This window comes from Carassius gibelio, chromosome A3 (genome assembly GCF_023724105.1).
Source record: "Carassius gibelio isolate Cgi1373 ecotype wild population from Czech Republic chromosome A3, carGib1.2-hapl.c, whole genome shotgun sequence".
In the NCBI taxonomy this organism is placed as follows: domain Eukaryota; kingdom Metazoa; phylum Chordata; class Actinopteri; order Cypriniformes; family Cyprinidae; genus Carassius; species Carassius gibelio.
This window is the reverse complement of record NC_068373.1, coordinates 33,191,090-33,207,628: the sequence shown is the minus strand read 5'-3', so window position 1 is coordinate 33,207,628 and position 16,539 is coordinate 33,191,090. Positions and strand designations below refer to the sequence as shown.

The 16,539-nt window shown below is 38.7% G+C and overlaps 1 protein-coding gene across 1 annotated transcript; it reads right to left on the bottom strand.

The window, feature by feature from the left end:
- Positions 1 to 674: 674 nt before the first annotated feature.
- Positions 675 to 12,257, bottom strand: LOC127956335 (C-type mannose receptor 2). Its single transcript, XM_052554173.1, has 4 exons — positions 12,218 to 12,257; positions 10,718 to 11,095; positions 1,225 to 1,566; positions 675 to 1,151 (listed from the first exon to the last, which is right to left on the bottom strand). The coding sequence occupies exons 1-4, from the start codon at positions 12,255 to 12,257 to the stop codon at positions 787 to 789; spliced, it is 1,125 nt and encodes a 374-aa protein (XP_052410133.1). The 3' UTR covers positions 675 to 786.
- Positions 12,258 to 16,539: the final 4,282 nt, after the last annotated feature.

Sequence of the window (16,539 nt, the reverse complement as noted above, 5' to 3'; positions counted from 1 at the left end):
CCGTGCTTGATGAAATATTCTTACTGCGGTTGTTTGATGAACTTGTGAAAAACTGCAGCGTGAGAGAGGAGAGGAGAGGAGAAAAGAAAACAGTGATAGGTTCGAATGAAAACGCTAATTACAAGCTAACGAGTGCTAACACAATGCAGGTGTACTGCAATCACGGATATAAAATAAAAGTGACCGATCAAAATTAATCTGATAATTTTAGAAATATGGTGTGAATTAAGTTATATTTTATCACTTTAAAAAACACAGAATGATAGTAAGATAAAGATTCTAGAGAAGAAAAAAAAACAGCTACACGGAGCTAAGATTAGCTACAGCAGGCCAACAGGAAGTAGAGAAAACACTGTCCAACAGCGACACCCGCAGTCAGGGAGCCGGTGCTCAGTGAGTGAGTGAGTGAGTACGATTAAGGAAGTTTAGATGTTTCTAGGCTGGGCTGTGATGCATTAGTCACCTACACTGGCCACGCCCCTACAGTCACTGCTCATTTGCATAATCATGAGCTCTGCTCAACATTACGGACAGAACTAACATCATGTAAAATCAATGACATGCTGTCGGTGCAAATCATCATCAGCGTGAAAGGCAAAGAGTTTCCGTTTGAGATCCAATTAAGCACTCTCACAACAAAACCTTGTGTGTCACTTTATTATAGATCTACACAACACAAATATCACAAAGCTGTTTAAAGGTTAAGATTTGAAGGTATTAAGGTTAAGAAAGTTTAAATATTTGTATTTGTAAAGAGACATCATTGTTTGCAGTGCAAGCACACACTCAAGACTCAGAGTTGGTGCAGATGAAGTTGAGTCTGAGCGTCGGAGGAAGGCTGACCCAGCGCTGGTCTCCAGATGACCGAATGGCTCCGACTCTCTGCTCGCTGCAGTCCTGTGGTCCGGTGCCATTCCCCGCGGCCCAGTTCTGATAGCAGACCACCTCACCGAGCAGCCACAGCCACACGTTCATGCTGCAGTAGTGATGCAGACCCATCCACACGGCCGCTGTGGAGGCTCTTCTCGCTGCGCTCATCACCCGCTGCTCGATCTGAGGGCTGGGCACAGACACCAGGTCCACATAGTTCTGTCTGCAGTACACCATTGCTTCACTCCAGCTCAGATTCTGCTTGATGAGTATGAACTGATCTGGAAGAGACATTTTAGATTTGAGTTGATGATGCTTTCTCCTTCACAAACACAAGTCCAAGCATCGACTCACCTTCGTGACAGACAAAGGTGAATTTTGAATAGCACGGCCAGTCCTCCCACTGTCCCCTTCTCCCTCCACTCATCACAAGCACTGTGGCGCCTTCATTGCCATGGGGTTCAGTGGATGCCCAGTATCTAAACGAGGAGTTACTCTTATCAGACCATTCCCATGAGTCTCTGAACAGACCGATCCAGACAGCAGTGACTCCTGACGTGTTCATGAGATGTTGAATCTGCTGGTTCTCACTCGAGTTCCTCACGCTGCTCAGATCTGTGTGATTCGCTCGGCAGAAGCTCTGAGCATTTCTCCAGTTCAGCAACTGTCGCACAAGGATGAATCCTTTACTGCTGTCTGCATGTGAAGAGAAAATCAACACCACTGCATCAATAGAAATGTTCATTTTCAGCCTTTGGATGAAAGGTACTATGCTAGTTTGTCTTTTTGGCAAACCGACTAAACTGAAGTGATTTAAATCACTGCAGCAGATATACAGGTGCTTCTCAAATTAGAATGTCAAGGAAAAGTTAATTTATTTCAGTAATTCAACTCAAATTGTGAAACTCATGTATTAAATTCAGTGCACTCAGACTGAAGTAGTTTAAGTCTTTGGTTCTTTTAATTGTGATGATTTTGGCTCGGATTTAACAAAAACCCAACAATTTATGATCTCAACAAATCAGAATATGGTGACATGTCAATCGGCTAATCAACTCAAAACACCTGCAAAGGTTTCCTGAGTCTTCAAAATGGTCTCTCAGTTTGGTTCACTAGGCTCCACAATCATGGAGAAGACTGCTGATCTGACAGATCAATCAATCAATCAATCAATCACCTTTATTTATATAGTGCTTTAAACAAAATACATTGCGCCAAAGCACTGAACAACATTCATTTGGAAAACAGTGTCTCAATAATGCAAAATGATAGTTAAAGGCAGTTCATCATTGAATTCATTGATGTCATCTCTGTTCAGTTGAAATAGTGTCTGTTTTAATTTGCAATCAAGTCAACGATATCGCTGTAGATGAAGTGACCCCAACTAAGCAAGCCAGAGGCGACAGCGGCAAGGAACCGAAACTCCATCGGTGACAGAATGGAGAAAAAAACCTTGGGAGAAACCAGGCTCAGTTGGGGGGCCAGTTCTCCTCTGACCAGACGAAACCAGTAGTTCAATTCCAGGCTGCAGCAAAGTCAGATTGTGCAGAAGAATCATCTGTTTCCTGTGGTCTTGTCCTGGTGCTCCTCTGAGACAAGGTCTTTACAGGGGATCTGTATCTGGGGCTCTAGTTGTCCTGGTCTCCGCTGTCTTTCAGGTCAGTAGAGGTCCTTTCTAGGTGCTGATCCACCATCTGGTCTGGATACGTACTGGATCCGGGTGACTGCAGTGACCCTCTGATCTGGACACAGACTGGATCTGGTGGCCACGGTGACCTCGGAACAAGAGAGAAACAGACAAATATTAGCGTAGATGCCATTCTTCTAATGATGTAGAAAGTACGGTGTTATGTGAAGTGTTCCGGTTCCAGTTTACCTAATTAATGCAGCCTAAAAATCCTTTAACGGATTTGGATATTAAAAGCATATTAGTATGTTATGTGTATGCCAGGTTAAAGAGATGGGTCTTTAATCTAGATTTAAACTGCAAGAGTGTGTCTGCCTCCCGAACAATGTTAGGTAGGTTATTCCAGAGTTTAGGCGCCAAATAGGAAAAGGATCTGCCGCCCGCAGTTGATTTTGATATTCTAGGTATTATCAAATTGCCTGAGTTTTGAGAACGTAGCGGACGTAGAGGAGTATAATGTAAAAGGAGCTCATTCAAATACTGAGGTGCTAAACCATTCAGGGCTTTATAAGTAATAAGCAATATTTTAAAATCTATACGATGTTTGATAGGGAGCCAGTGCAGTGTGGACAGGACCGGGCTAATATGGTCATACTTCCTGGTTCTAGTAAGAACTCTTGCTGCTGCATTTTGGACTAGCTGTAGTTTGTTTACCAAGCGTGCAGAACAACCACCCAATAAAGCATTACAGTAGTCTAACCTTGAAGTCATAAATGCATGGATTAACATTTCTGCATTTGACATTGAGAGCATAGGCCGTAATTTAGATATATTTTTGAGATGGAAAAATGCAGTTTTACAAATGCTAGAAACGTGGCTTTCTAAGGAAAGATTGCGATCAAGTAGCACACCTAGGTTCCTAACTGATGACGAAGAATTGACAGAGCAACCATCAAGTCTTAGACAGTGTTCTAGGTTATTACAAGTAGAGTTTTTAGGCCCTATGATTAACACCTCTGTTTTTTCTGAATTTAGCAGTAAGAAATTACTCGTCATCCAATTTTTTATATCGACTATGCATTCCATTAGTTTTTCAAATTGGTGTGTTTCACCAGGCTGCGAGGAAATATAGAGCTGCGTATCATCAGCATAACAGTGAAAGCTAACACCATGTTTCCTGATGATATCTCCCAAGGGTAACATATAAAGCGTGAAGAGTAGCGGCCCTAGAACTGAGCCTTGAGGTACTCCATACTGCACTTGTGATCGATATGATACATCTTCATTCACTGCTACGAACTGATGGCGGTCATATAAGTACGATTTAAACCATGCTAATGCACTTCCACTGATGCCAACAAAGTGTTCAAGTCTATGCAAAAGAATGTTGTGGTCAATTGTGTCAAACGCAGCACTAAGATCCAATAAAACTAATAGAGAGATACACCCACGATCAGATGATAAGAGCAGATCATTTGTAACTCTAAGGAGAGCAGTTTCAGTACTATGATACGGTCTAAATCCTGACTGGAAATCCTCACATATACCATTTTTCTCTAAGAAGGAATATAATTGTGAGGATACCACCTTTTCTAGTATCTTGGACAGAAAAGGGAGATTCGAGATTGGTCTATAATTAACTAGTTCTCTGGGGTCAAGTTGTGGCTTTTTTATGAGAGGCTTAATAACAGCCAGTTTGAAGGTTTTGGGGACATGTCCTAATAACAATGAGGAATTAATAATAGTCAGAAGAGGACCTATGACTTCTGGAAGCACCTCTTTTAAGAGCTTAGATGGTATAGGGTCTAACATACATGTTGTAAGTTTAGATGATTTAACAAGTTTATACAATTCTTCCTCTCCTATAGTAGAGAATGAGTGGAACTGTTCCTCAGGGGGTCTATAGTGCACTGTCTGATGTGATACTGTAGCTGACGGCTGAATGGTTGCAATTTTATCTCTAATAGTATCGATTTTAGAAGTAAAGTAGTTCATAAAGTCATTACTGCTGTGGTGTTGGGAAATGTCAACACTTGTTGAGGCTTTATTTTTCGTTAATTTAGCCACTGTATTGAATAAATACCTGGGGTTATGTTTGTTTTCTTCTAAAAGAGAAGAAAAGTAATCAGATCTAGCAGTTTTTAATGCTTTTTGGTAGGATATGCTACTTTCCCGCCAAGCAATACGAAATACCTCTAGTTTTGTTTTCCTCCAGCTGCGCTCCATTTTTCGGGCTGCTCTCTTTAGGGTGCGAGTATGCTCATTATACCATGGTGTCAAACTGTTTTCCTTAACCTTTCTTAAGCGTAAAGGAGCAACTGTATTTAAAGTGCTAGAAAAAAGAGAGTCCATAGTTTCTGTTACTTCATCAAGTTGTTCTGAGGTTTTGGATACGCTAAGGAATTCGGATACATCAGGAAGATAACTTAAAAAGCAGTCTTTTGTGGTAGAAGTGATGGTTCTTCGATACTTGTAACAAGAAGTAGAATTTACAATTTTGGCTATATGAAGTTTACACAGAACTAAATAATGATCTGAGATATCATCACTTGGCTGAATAATTTCAACACTATCAACATCAATTCCATGTGACAGTATTAAATCTAGAGTATGATTTCGACAATGAGTAGGTCCTGAAACGTGTTGTCTAACACCAATAGAGTTCAGAATGTCTATAAATGCTGATCCCAATACATCTTTTTCATTATCGACATGGATATTAAAATCACCAACTATTAAGACTTTATCTGCAGCCAGAACTAACTCGGATGTAAAATCACCAAACTCTTTAATAAAGTCTGTATGGTGCCCTGGTGGCCTGTATACAGTAGCCAGTACAAACATAACAGGGGATTTATCATTAACATTGGTTTCTCTGGATAATGTTATATGAAGCACCATTACTTCAAACGAGTTATACTTGAAGCCTGCCCTCTGAGAAATCCTGAAAACGTTATTATAAATTGAAGCAACACCTCCCCCTTTGCCTTTTAGACGCGGCTCGTGTTTATAACAATAATCTTGGGGGGTGGACTCATTTAAAATAATGTAATCATCAGGTTTTAGCCAGGTTTCTGTCAAGCAGAGCACATCTATATTATGATCAGTTATCATATTATTTACAAAAAGTGTTTTCGTAGAAATGGATCTGATATTCAATAAGCCAATCTTTATCATTTGTTTATCCATATTGCATTTGTTTTTTATTTGTTGAACCTCAATTAAATTGTTAACCTTAACTTGGTTTGGACGTTTTTTGTATTTTCTAGTTTGGGGAACAGACACAGTCTCTATAGTGTGATATCTAGGTGAAAGAGTCTCTATGTGCTGAGAATTAACTGTCCTCTGTGACGGGAGGCAGCTAGCAGACGGTCGGTTTAGCCAGTCTGTCTGCTTCCTGACCTGGGCCCCAGTTAGTCAAGTATAAACACTAAGACTATGTGCCATATTTCTAGACAGAAGAGTGGCGCCACCCCAGGAGGGATGAAGACCATCTCTTTTAAACAGGTCAGGTCTGCCCCAAAAGCTCGTCCAATTGTCTATATAACCTATGTTATTCTGTGGGCACCACTTAGACATCCAGCCATTGAGTGATGACAATCTGCTATGCATCTCGTCACCACGGTAAGCAGGGAGGGGACCAGAGCATATTACAGTGTCTGACATCGTGCTTGCAAGTTCACACACCTCTTTAAAGTTATTTTTAGTGATCTCCGACTGGTGAAGTCGAACATCATTAGCGCCGGCATGAATAACAATCTTACTGTATTTACGTTTAGCATTAGCCAGCACTTTTAAATTTGCCAAGATGTCAGGCGCTCTGGCTCCCGGTAAACATTTGACTATGGTGGCTGGTGTCTCTATATTCACGTTCCGTACAATAGAATCACCAATAACTAGAGCACTTTCATCAGGTTTCTCAGTGGGTGCATCACTGAGTGGGGAGAACCTGTTTAATGTTTTGATCGGAACAGAAGAGCGGTGTTTTGACCCACGACTACGCTGCCTCACCGTCACCCAGTTGCCCTGCTGCAGGGGCTCTGCTGGAACCGGACAATGTACAGGAATCCCTGAGCTAGACGCATCCAAAGCCATATCTAGAGCCCTAACATTCTTACTGTCCTCGATTAAAGTTTGGATGCGTGTCTCTAATTCTGAAATCTTCTCTGTCAGCCTAACTGTTTCCCTGCATTTATCACATTTGAATCCCTCATCAGCGACAGAGATAGATAAACTGTACATGTGGCAAGAGGTGCAAATAACAATTGTAGGAGAAGCCATTACTCACCGTGCTTGATGAAATATTCTTACTGCGGTTGTTTGATGAACTTATGAAAAACTGCAGCGTGAGAGAGGAGAGGAGAGGAGAAAAGAAAACGCTAATGACAAGCTAACGAGTGCTAACGCTTTGCAGGTGTACTGCAGTCACGGAAGAGTGAAGGTCAAAGTTAATCTGATAAGATTGATCGGTAATATCAGAAATATGGTGTGAATTAAGTTATATTTTACAATTAAAAAAACAAACAAACAGTGATAGTAAGAAAGATTATAGAGAAAAAATATAAAATAAAAACAGCTACATGGAGCTATGATTAGCTACAGAAGGCCAACAGGAAGTAGAGAAAACACTGTCCAACAGCGACACCAACAGGTCAACAGACAGTGACCCAGACAGATATCCAGAAGACAATCATTGACACCCTTCACAAGGAGCCACAAACATTCATTGCCAAAGAAGCTGCTGTTCAGGGGCGTGTCTAGAGAATTTTCAGTGGGGGGGCCATGCTGGGTCACTGCCTCCAAATGGGGTGGCCGCCAGTGACCAAAAATAATTAAAAAAAAGCTAAATTCTACAGTATATTACGTAAATCCTATTAATTTTATTATGTATTAACTTGAATAAAGTTACTTGTAAACAAATGCAGTAATAAAGCACATTTTTATTAATTTAGTTTTTAGTCATCCCTGTATGTATTAAATTTGAGAATAAATAATTTATTTTTTTCTTTGAAAGAAACTCCCTATAACTTTACTTCTTCCCTGCCTTCAAAAGAAACCCTTATGTGTGTCTGTTATTCTCAATCTAAAAAAAAAATGTCAATTGTGCATGAAATGCACAGAATGCATCCACGTCATTTCACGTGTAAATGACTAAGTTAGGCCTGACTATCTAACTGACTAACTGACTGACTGACTCCCATGCATTAACAAGTATTATTATGGAACATTCTGTGCATATTGTTATTTGGTGCAATCTTGCTATGTGGTCACTGTCCCAAAATAAACGGAAACAAAATATGCAAATCACCATGACTGTTTATTGTTTGATGTTGGCCAGCGTATTTTACTTTTATTGTGTTTTATTAAACGTTGACTGAACATTCGATTGAAATCAACCACGACCAACGCGAGCAGAGCCTGACGGGGTTGATCTGAGAAAACCATACAAACATATTAAAACATACATAAAGGTTACCTACCAGCTCTTTGTTTTATGTTTATGTATATATTAGACCAATTTGTCAAGTCTGCCTAGGAAAAACATTTATTATACCAGCAAACTCAAAATTGGATTAAAAAATAAACTAGGCTATAAATACTTGGATTATTATATTATTATATAGCCTAGTGTTTATTTACTGATAGACAGTCAAAAATACAAATTAATCAATATTTTATTTATAACAAGGTTTTATTTATTTATAAAATAATAACACCACAGATCCGGAAGAAACAGTAACAAAAACAGTGACAGAAATGTCAGAAATAGCGCATGGATCTGTCACGTGATTAAGGAATGATTTGAACCCGAAGACTTGTCAGACAAGAGTTAATCACAGACTGAAGACCCAGGTAAATAATTAATTAATCTTTTCTGTATCTTTATAGCATTTTAGTTTTGTATTGTTTGTAGTGTGATCATCGTTTGCTTTAGTAACGTTACTAGATGTGTTGGGGAAGTAACACGTAACATTTTAATTACATTTTGCTAAAATGAACGAAATTACTCGAAAAAAGCTTCGTTCATTTTGCTGAACGCGACTCAAAAGTCCGAGTCAGTATAATGATCCGAACTTCCCATCATTAGTGTCTTCTGACAACGCTGCACTTCTTTGAATCGCTAACTTCAGTAGATTCTATAAAATGATTGGCCATAAAATGAACCAATCACAAGACATCTTATAGGGGGGGCACCTGGGGTGGCCAATCGAATTTCAGGGGGGGCCGGTGCCACCCCTGGCCACCACGTAGACCCGCCCCTGCTGCCGTTCACAGAGTGCTGTATCCAAGCATGTTAACAGAAAGTTGAGTGGAAGGAAAAAGTGTGGAAGAAAGTATCTCCTCATCCACCACCAGTGTGCAGCATCCACCTGATGATGCTCCAGGACGCCCACCACACACCAGCTTACTGGTGGAGCGGAGACAGAGTGATGAAACCACGGCAGATATGGGGATTGTTACAAGTCATGAACTTAGAAATCTAAATTCTCTTGATATTTTGGCATATAAGTGGTCACTGTACTATAAAAACATCCTTTATGTGTCAGAAATCAAAACTTTCTTGGTAGCCTAAAAACAGCTTATACTTAAGCCAAAACATCAGACTGTGAAAGTGCCACTGTAGGATGTAATAGTGTAACTAAACTAAGATCAATGCCTACTTCCACATCACTGCCTTTGTCTGTTGTTTCAGATCATTTGTTTTGTACTGAGTATTTATGCATTTTTAACCTAAATCACAGCAGTGTTAATCTGTGAAGGATGTAGGCTGTCAAACACAAACATGAGTCGACAATCCACCACACCTATTCAAACATGCTTCAAAGTCCCTGTCCGAGACGTCCTCATATCTTTCCCCATATGGTGTAGCTCAGTCACAATAATGGGACTATTCTTAGTTAGCTAAATTACTGATCACAAACAAATGTTTGCACTGCACTGATAATTTTCTTATATACAATTCAAAGAATTCATTTAATTCAGGGGTGCCCAACCCTGCTCCTGGGCCCGGTTTTTCAAAAGTAATCCAGTAGGATTTTGGATAACGGATTGGATCAAATCTTGAAAATGTGTTTTTCAAAAGAAAAAACGGATTAAATAATCGGATTAGATCACATAATCCAATCTTGGTTTTGATCCGGATCAAACCTTTACTTTGGGTTTTTGAGAACTTTTTTGTAGGATTTGGATCACTTTGATCCAAAAAATCTGGATTAAACTGATCCTATCAGAAGGGTGGATTCAGCGTGGATTTCATGGCCAAAATGTAATGAAAACTAATAATATCTTACATGATATCCTATTTATTCATAAGGTTTTAATTTCATGTGTTCATCCGTCAGGCTACAGTGATTAGGTATGTTTAACGTATTCAGCCTTTCAGTATAGGCCTACAGCAAATTAGAAAGAGTTTGGCCTCATAAAATAATCCCCCAAACAGCTGTCAAAACTGACCAAAAACAATACATTTTATTCTGTCACTAATTGATATATATATTCATCACAATCAAAAATATTGTTTTACATTAAGTCTTTTTTTTATTCAATACATCTATACTTGATACTTGTTATAAATATCCTCAATGTACAGTGTTTGTGTTGTACGTCTCAGATGAGCGGACTGCTGGAAGAGGATGGGGTGGGGTTTTTCTTGTTTTTTTAAATGTCTGGGTTTTCATTTCAAATAAAAATAAACTTATATTGACCCCACACTGGCTATCTATTTGTTGCTCTTTACACATCTATAGTTCTACATTGTGATTTCCTGAGACCTGGTTATCCAGATTTGGTGATCCTGAAAAGTTCCTATCCAGATCAGATTGATCCAATACGATGCTGCTTTAAAAAACTGGCTCCAAAAGTAAGATGGATTACGTGATCACGGAACGCAAAAAAAGGATTACTAAATCCGGATCAATTTTATCCGGATTAAACATTTTGAAAAACTGGGCCCTGGCGATTGACTGCCCTGCAAAGTTTGTCTCCAACCCTAATCAAACACACCTGCCTTTAATTTTTAAGTGAGCCTGAATACCTTAATTAGTTGCTTCAGGTGTGTTTGAGTAGGATTGGAGCTAAACTTTGCCAGACAGTCAATCGCCAGGAGCAGGGTTGGGAACCCCTGATTTAATTCATTCAATGCTACCTGTCAGGAAAAGTGGATTGTTACAGTGCTGAAAAAGTTTTCCAAATCTTTTCTGTTGTGTGTGATTGACTCACCACTGTAGCAGACGAAAAACCTTTGGCTATTACAGCTGTCATTACTCCACAGTCCGTCCCGACTCATATAAGCACAGTAATTCACACCATTGGTCGTCTGATTCGATGCCCAGTTGCGATACAGTGAATCATGAGCAGCGTAAAGCACAGGGTCTCCCAGAGACCACTTCCATTCACTCCTGAGGGTCTCCATCAGCCCGATCCAGATGGCATAATCAGCAGATTCGTTCACCCTCTTCAGCAGCTCGGTCACGTCTGCGCTGTTGTCAATGGAGGCCAGATCAGTGTAGTTCTCACGGCTGTATCTCTGAGCATCAGTGCAGTTCATCTTCATCTGAACAAACTCATACTGACGGGGAGCTGATGAGCTGAAGACAGCTGTGGAGGGCAAGGTTTCATACACTCGTCAGTGGTCTCAAACTTAGATCCTGGAGGCCCACAGTCCTGCAGAGTTTAGCTCCAACATCTCCCTCTAGCTCCCTGGATGCACTTGTTCAGGTGTGTTTAGTTAGTGTTGGAGCTGAACTCTGCAGCGCTGTGGCCTTCCAGGAACTTATGCTGCATTCAAGTCCTCCTGTCAAACCTGGATTTAATTCTGATGTCTGGTGCATTCGAGTCACTTTGGTGACTTCGTACCATATCTGCATACAATTTATAACTGTCCTTCTAAGACATGATGAAGAAAATGATAGCGCAATCTTTATATTTTTCTTTATTGATTGGCGATTGTTCAGTAACTCTTTTCTGACTGTCCTCGACCGGTGAAGTACTCATGATGGAATAGAGAGAGAGTAGTTCTAAATTCACTCTCAGGACTGGAGAATATTTGAGTGAGTGAAGCATCTTTTAGATGTAAATATATAACTACACACAATTCAGTAATTTTAACACATTTTCCATCAATATAGATGCTGCATTCCCTGCATGTTTTCTCAGTGAACATCCTCCTACTCAGACCCCAAACTCAGGGTTTACAGAAGGGTTCCCCACCTGTAATTACGACTTTGCTCTTAAATACGATCTATCTGACAAGACTTAAACACACCATGAGTTTGAGACCACTGCATTAAGGATGAGTTCAACTGATCAAAAGTGACAATAAAGACATTTATAATGTTACAAAAGATTTCTATTTCAAATAAAAGCTGTTCTTCTGAACTTTCTGTTCATCTGTGAATCCTGAAAAATAAAATGCATCACAGTTTCCACAGAAATATTGAGCAGCACAACTGTGTTCAACATTGATAATAATCAGAAATGTTTCTTGAGCAGTAAATCATCATATTTTCATGATTTCTGAAGATCATGTGACACTGAAGACTGGAGGAATGATGCTGAAAATACAGCGGAGCATCACAGAAATACATTACACTTTAACACAGATTCACACAGAAAACAGCTGTTTTCATGTTAATAATATTTTACATTTTATACTTGTATTTTTATCAAATGAATGCAGAAACAGACCCAGAACTTGTTTGTAAGGGCACACATGTGTACCTGTGAGCAGAAGCGAGACGAACACTGTGTCCAGGTCCATTCCTGATGAGATTGTGTGGTCTGATGCTCTATCTATCTCTGTTTGATGCTGGGAAGAATTTGTATATTCTCTAGTTTTATTTGCATTTTAATAAACAAACAAACAATGCATTTGTTTGTAATAAGAATAATTTCTGCCAGCAAGAGGAAGTGTATTTGTTATCTGCATTGGTAGGGCTGTGTAGAATTGTTCTGTAATAACACAATAACATATATGGAGGTAAATCAGTTGCAAAACTCGAGAGGTTGTAAGTTGGAATTTGAGAACTTGTCATATTAATATATGTATTTGTAAATTGAAATTTACACTCACGACCCTGATGTGAAAAGCTGAATCTTTCGATTTGCACACACAGACAATGATCAAAACACCCCTGTTTTAAAGCTGAACTTGCAGATTAAAAGTTACAAATCTGTAAAATGTCATTCACATGTACAAAATGACAGACACAAATGTGTGTATTTTGCACTTTACTTCAGTTTCGCTGTACAACCTCAAGTCGGTGCTTACAACCTCTCAGATCTGGCAGTACAAGTTCAATTCCTGGCGCTTTGACTTTTGCTACTCTTTTTGCGATACTCCTGTTGCAAAACTGACTTGTGCACTTGTAAACGCAGACGCGAGAGAACACGGGGAGGGGAGGGGGGTTGGGGGGGTGATTGAATCCGTTTTATTGGTCGATGCCTGACCAATGAACAACGCCAGCCAGTGCGACTTGTCATGCTGAAAAAAAAACATTTTTATGCATATGTATGCTTCATTTTTAAAACACTTGGACAATATTTTCATTAAATATCCTGACGGGATTTTATATTGCACTAAAAAAAAAAAAAAACAGTTTATTGGTTGGAGCCAATGAAATGGGACGTTTTTATGTATGCGATGACGTCACCTCATAGAGCAGATCGCGATTCGCGCCGTTTGGCGGTCAGTAGCAGTCTGTCATCACGATGGAGGCATCAAACAATCCCAGGGTAGGTTTTTATTTTTAATAAATTAAGACAGTTTCAAAAATCAAATCATTATTATGTTTTCCTTGACTGATATGTATCACTGATGACGACTACTATCCACACAAAAATAACTTTTTGCCATTTGTTTAAATGTGGGTGTAAATGCTCAACATAATTCATTATTTTAAGCATTTTCTTTGATGTAACGTTAACGTAATAAATGACGAGAAGGTGATAAGAACGCCAACGCGAAGTGTCACCATGTTATCACACTAAATGGGGTTTATTTTGAGACAATGGCCAATTGATTATGATGTTACATGCTGTTTATTACACATTATTTGGTTATAATGAAGTATTCCAGATTGCCGCGATGTGATCATTTTACTAGCTCCCCATGCCTTTACCTATTGAAAATACTAAAGCTTAATACTACATAAAAAGCATTGTTAGATGATAGATGAATTGAAGGATTTACATTTTTTTTATTATTATTGATATATTCATATCATCTTGCAGGAATTGTTGTTGAACCATTTATTACAACGGCTTTACACACGTCTGTCACTTTGGCTGGAACGCATTCCTCTTGACATGGACTTCTTAGAATTTACGTGTTCTCAGGAGCTGGTCATTTTTAGTGCCATCTCAAATCAGATACCCATTCCAGATGAACTGTATGATGCACTTTATCAAGTACACCAGATAGCCATAAGAAATACTAACATGGATCCACACATCATGGTTTCCCAAGAGAGAGGAAAAAATGGCCGTCCACGGATTTTGATTTCTGAAGACTCTGTATCCCAACTGCTTACATTAGGATTGCCTGTGACATGTATTGCAAGGTTGCTAGGGGTGTCCAAGTTTACAATTCATAGACGCATGGTGGAATGGGGATTATCTGTGAAGGCAACCTACAGCAACATTGCAGATGCAGAGCTAGACTCACTTGTGGCAACAATCCACACAAGCAATCCGAATGCAGGTTACAGAATGATGATGGGTCTGCTGAGAGCACAAGGTCATCGGGTACAGTGGGATAGAGTTCGTTCTTCAATGCATCGAGTTGACACTGCAAGCATTGTTTCCAGGATGTCACAATTAGGATGTGTGGTTAGGAGGACATATTCTGTGCCCAGCCCAAAGTCCCTGATGCACATTGACACAAACCACAAGTTGATACGGTAAGTTAAGTAAACATTTTTTATTTTATTTTTTATTTTATTTAAGTATATATTGTATGCTCAGTTCAGCATATGTGACAGAAATATACTTTTTCAAGGTATAACATTGTGATATTTGGAGGCATCGATGGCTTCTCCAGGAAGGTAAAGATAAAGACACTGCTTACTTAGGCTAGAAGAGTGATGAATTAGTGAATGATAGTTACTTTGATTCTTAAACTTGTTAAAACATGCAACTTAAGTGGTATAATATTCTAAAGACTACTAACATGTTAATATGTAGAATAATTATTAAAAATTATTTTGTGTATTAATGTAGATAATGTACCTTGGTGTGTCAAATAACAATCTGGCTTCCACAACACTGTCTTTTTTCCATGAGGCAGTTCAGAAGTTTGGATTTCCACTGAGGTAAAAATTGGCCACTGGCAGTTGCTGCTTTTTAAAAAACTATTTTTTTGTATGAAATAAGAAAAATAGAGGATTAAATTATTGTGATGCTAAAATCATTTTATATAAATCTGAAAGATTAATAAACACTATATGCTGTCGCATTATGTGTTACCAATATATTTTTTGCCAGGGTTCGGGGGGATCATGGAGGGGAGAATGTAGATGTGGCCTGCCTTATGTTCTCTGTCCGAGGAACGGGGAGAAGTAGCTTCATTGCTGGTAAAAGTGTTCACAATCAGAGGTAAATTTTGATATAAGATGATATTTAACCCTTGTGCACTGATCATTTAGCATGTATATTGGGGCTGTTAATAAGATAGAGCCCTGTATTTAAGCTCTGGCCCCTCAGGCCAGGCATGGGGCCAATTTTCATGTCAGCTCCGCTGAACAGGGCCGATCTGTTTGTCAAGTGCTGAAATTTCAATTTATAGAATGGCTCGTAAATGTAGTACTGTAGTAGCTCGGTTATTAAAATATTCCAGACAACTCCAGACAAATATAATATTTTTATAATATTATTTTATATTGCATTTATATTGCATTATACGTAGAATATTATACTTCACACAATTTTTTTGTTTATTTTTAATTTATAAATTCCTTTAAAAACATTAACAAAAAACAAGTAATAAAATGTACAATAAAGTACAATCAAATTCTTATATTATAATCACATTGCACTTGAATCAAGTTAAAGGTGTAATCTGCTGATTGTCCTGCAGGTGACCGCGTAAATCTGTCTTCTTAGGATGCACTTAGGGCTTTACGATTACAGCAGAGCACTCTTAGATCTACAATGATTTTCAAGTGCTTAAGTTACGATGCTTTTGGCAATACTAGGGCTATGTAACGAACAAAAAAAAAAATAATCTTTTTCTAAATTAACTTAATAAAATTTAATAAGAGTTAATAAAAAAAATTAAATTAAATATAATCACTTTGCTATTACATACAACACTGAACTATTTTAATAGCTAAAACTGTAATATAAGCTCAGTTGTGCAATAGATTTTAAACATTGTAAAATCAGCATTATAACAATAGAAAAAACCCTTTTAAAAATTAAACTGAAGATTGTGCAATTATGCCATATTATTGTTGTGTGCACACAAAGGTTAGGTTTTATCAAATTATTATTTGAAAAAAAAAGTATTAATTAAACCTGTAAGTAGCAGCCTTTATAATAAAATATCATTGTATAAATTACTTGGGCTTCTTTTAAAGTGCTGACCATGTTAAAATATTTTCCCCTCCTTTGCTTATAACAGAATTGAGCGATTGTGGCGGGATGTGTTCACTGCGGTTACCTCCCACTTCTACCATGTTCTGCACCAGCTGGAAGAGGATGGGCATCTTGATCTGTCCAGCAGTCTTCACATCTTCTGCTGTCACTATGCCTTTATCCCACGGCTCCAAGTCCATCTCAATATATTTAGAGATGGATGGGACAACCATCCCCTTTCATCAGAGGGCAACCTCTCTCCAAATCAGCTGTGGCAACTGGGGCAGCAGTACCATTCAGAAGAGTGTGATGAGGTAGGCATGGTTTATTTTTTCCTTTTTTTAATCTATTCTTATTCCCTTTTTTTTTTACTAATTTTATTTTTTCTTACAGAATCTACAGATTCCACAAATTGACTGGGAAAGCAGCGGCCTTATCCCCAGTGACACAAATTCCCAAGACATTGC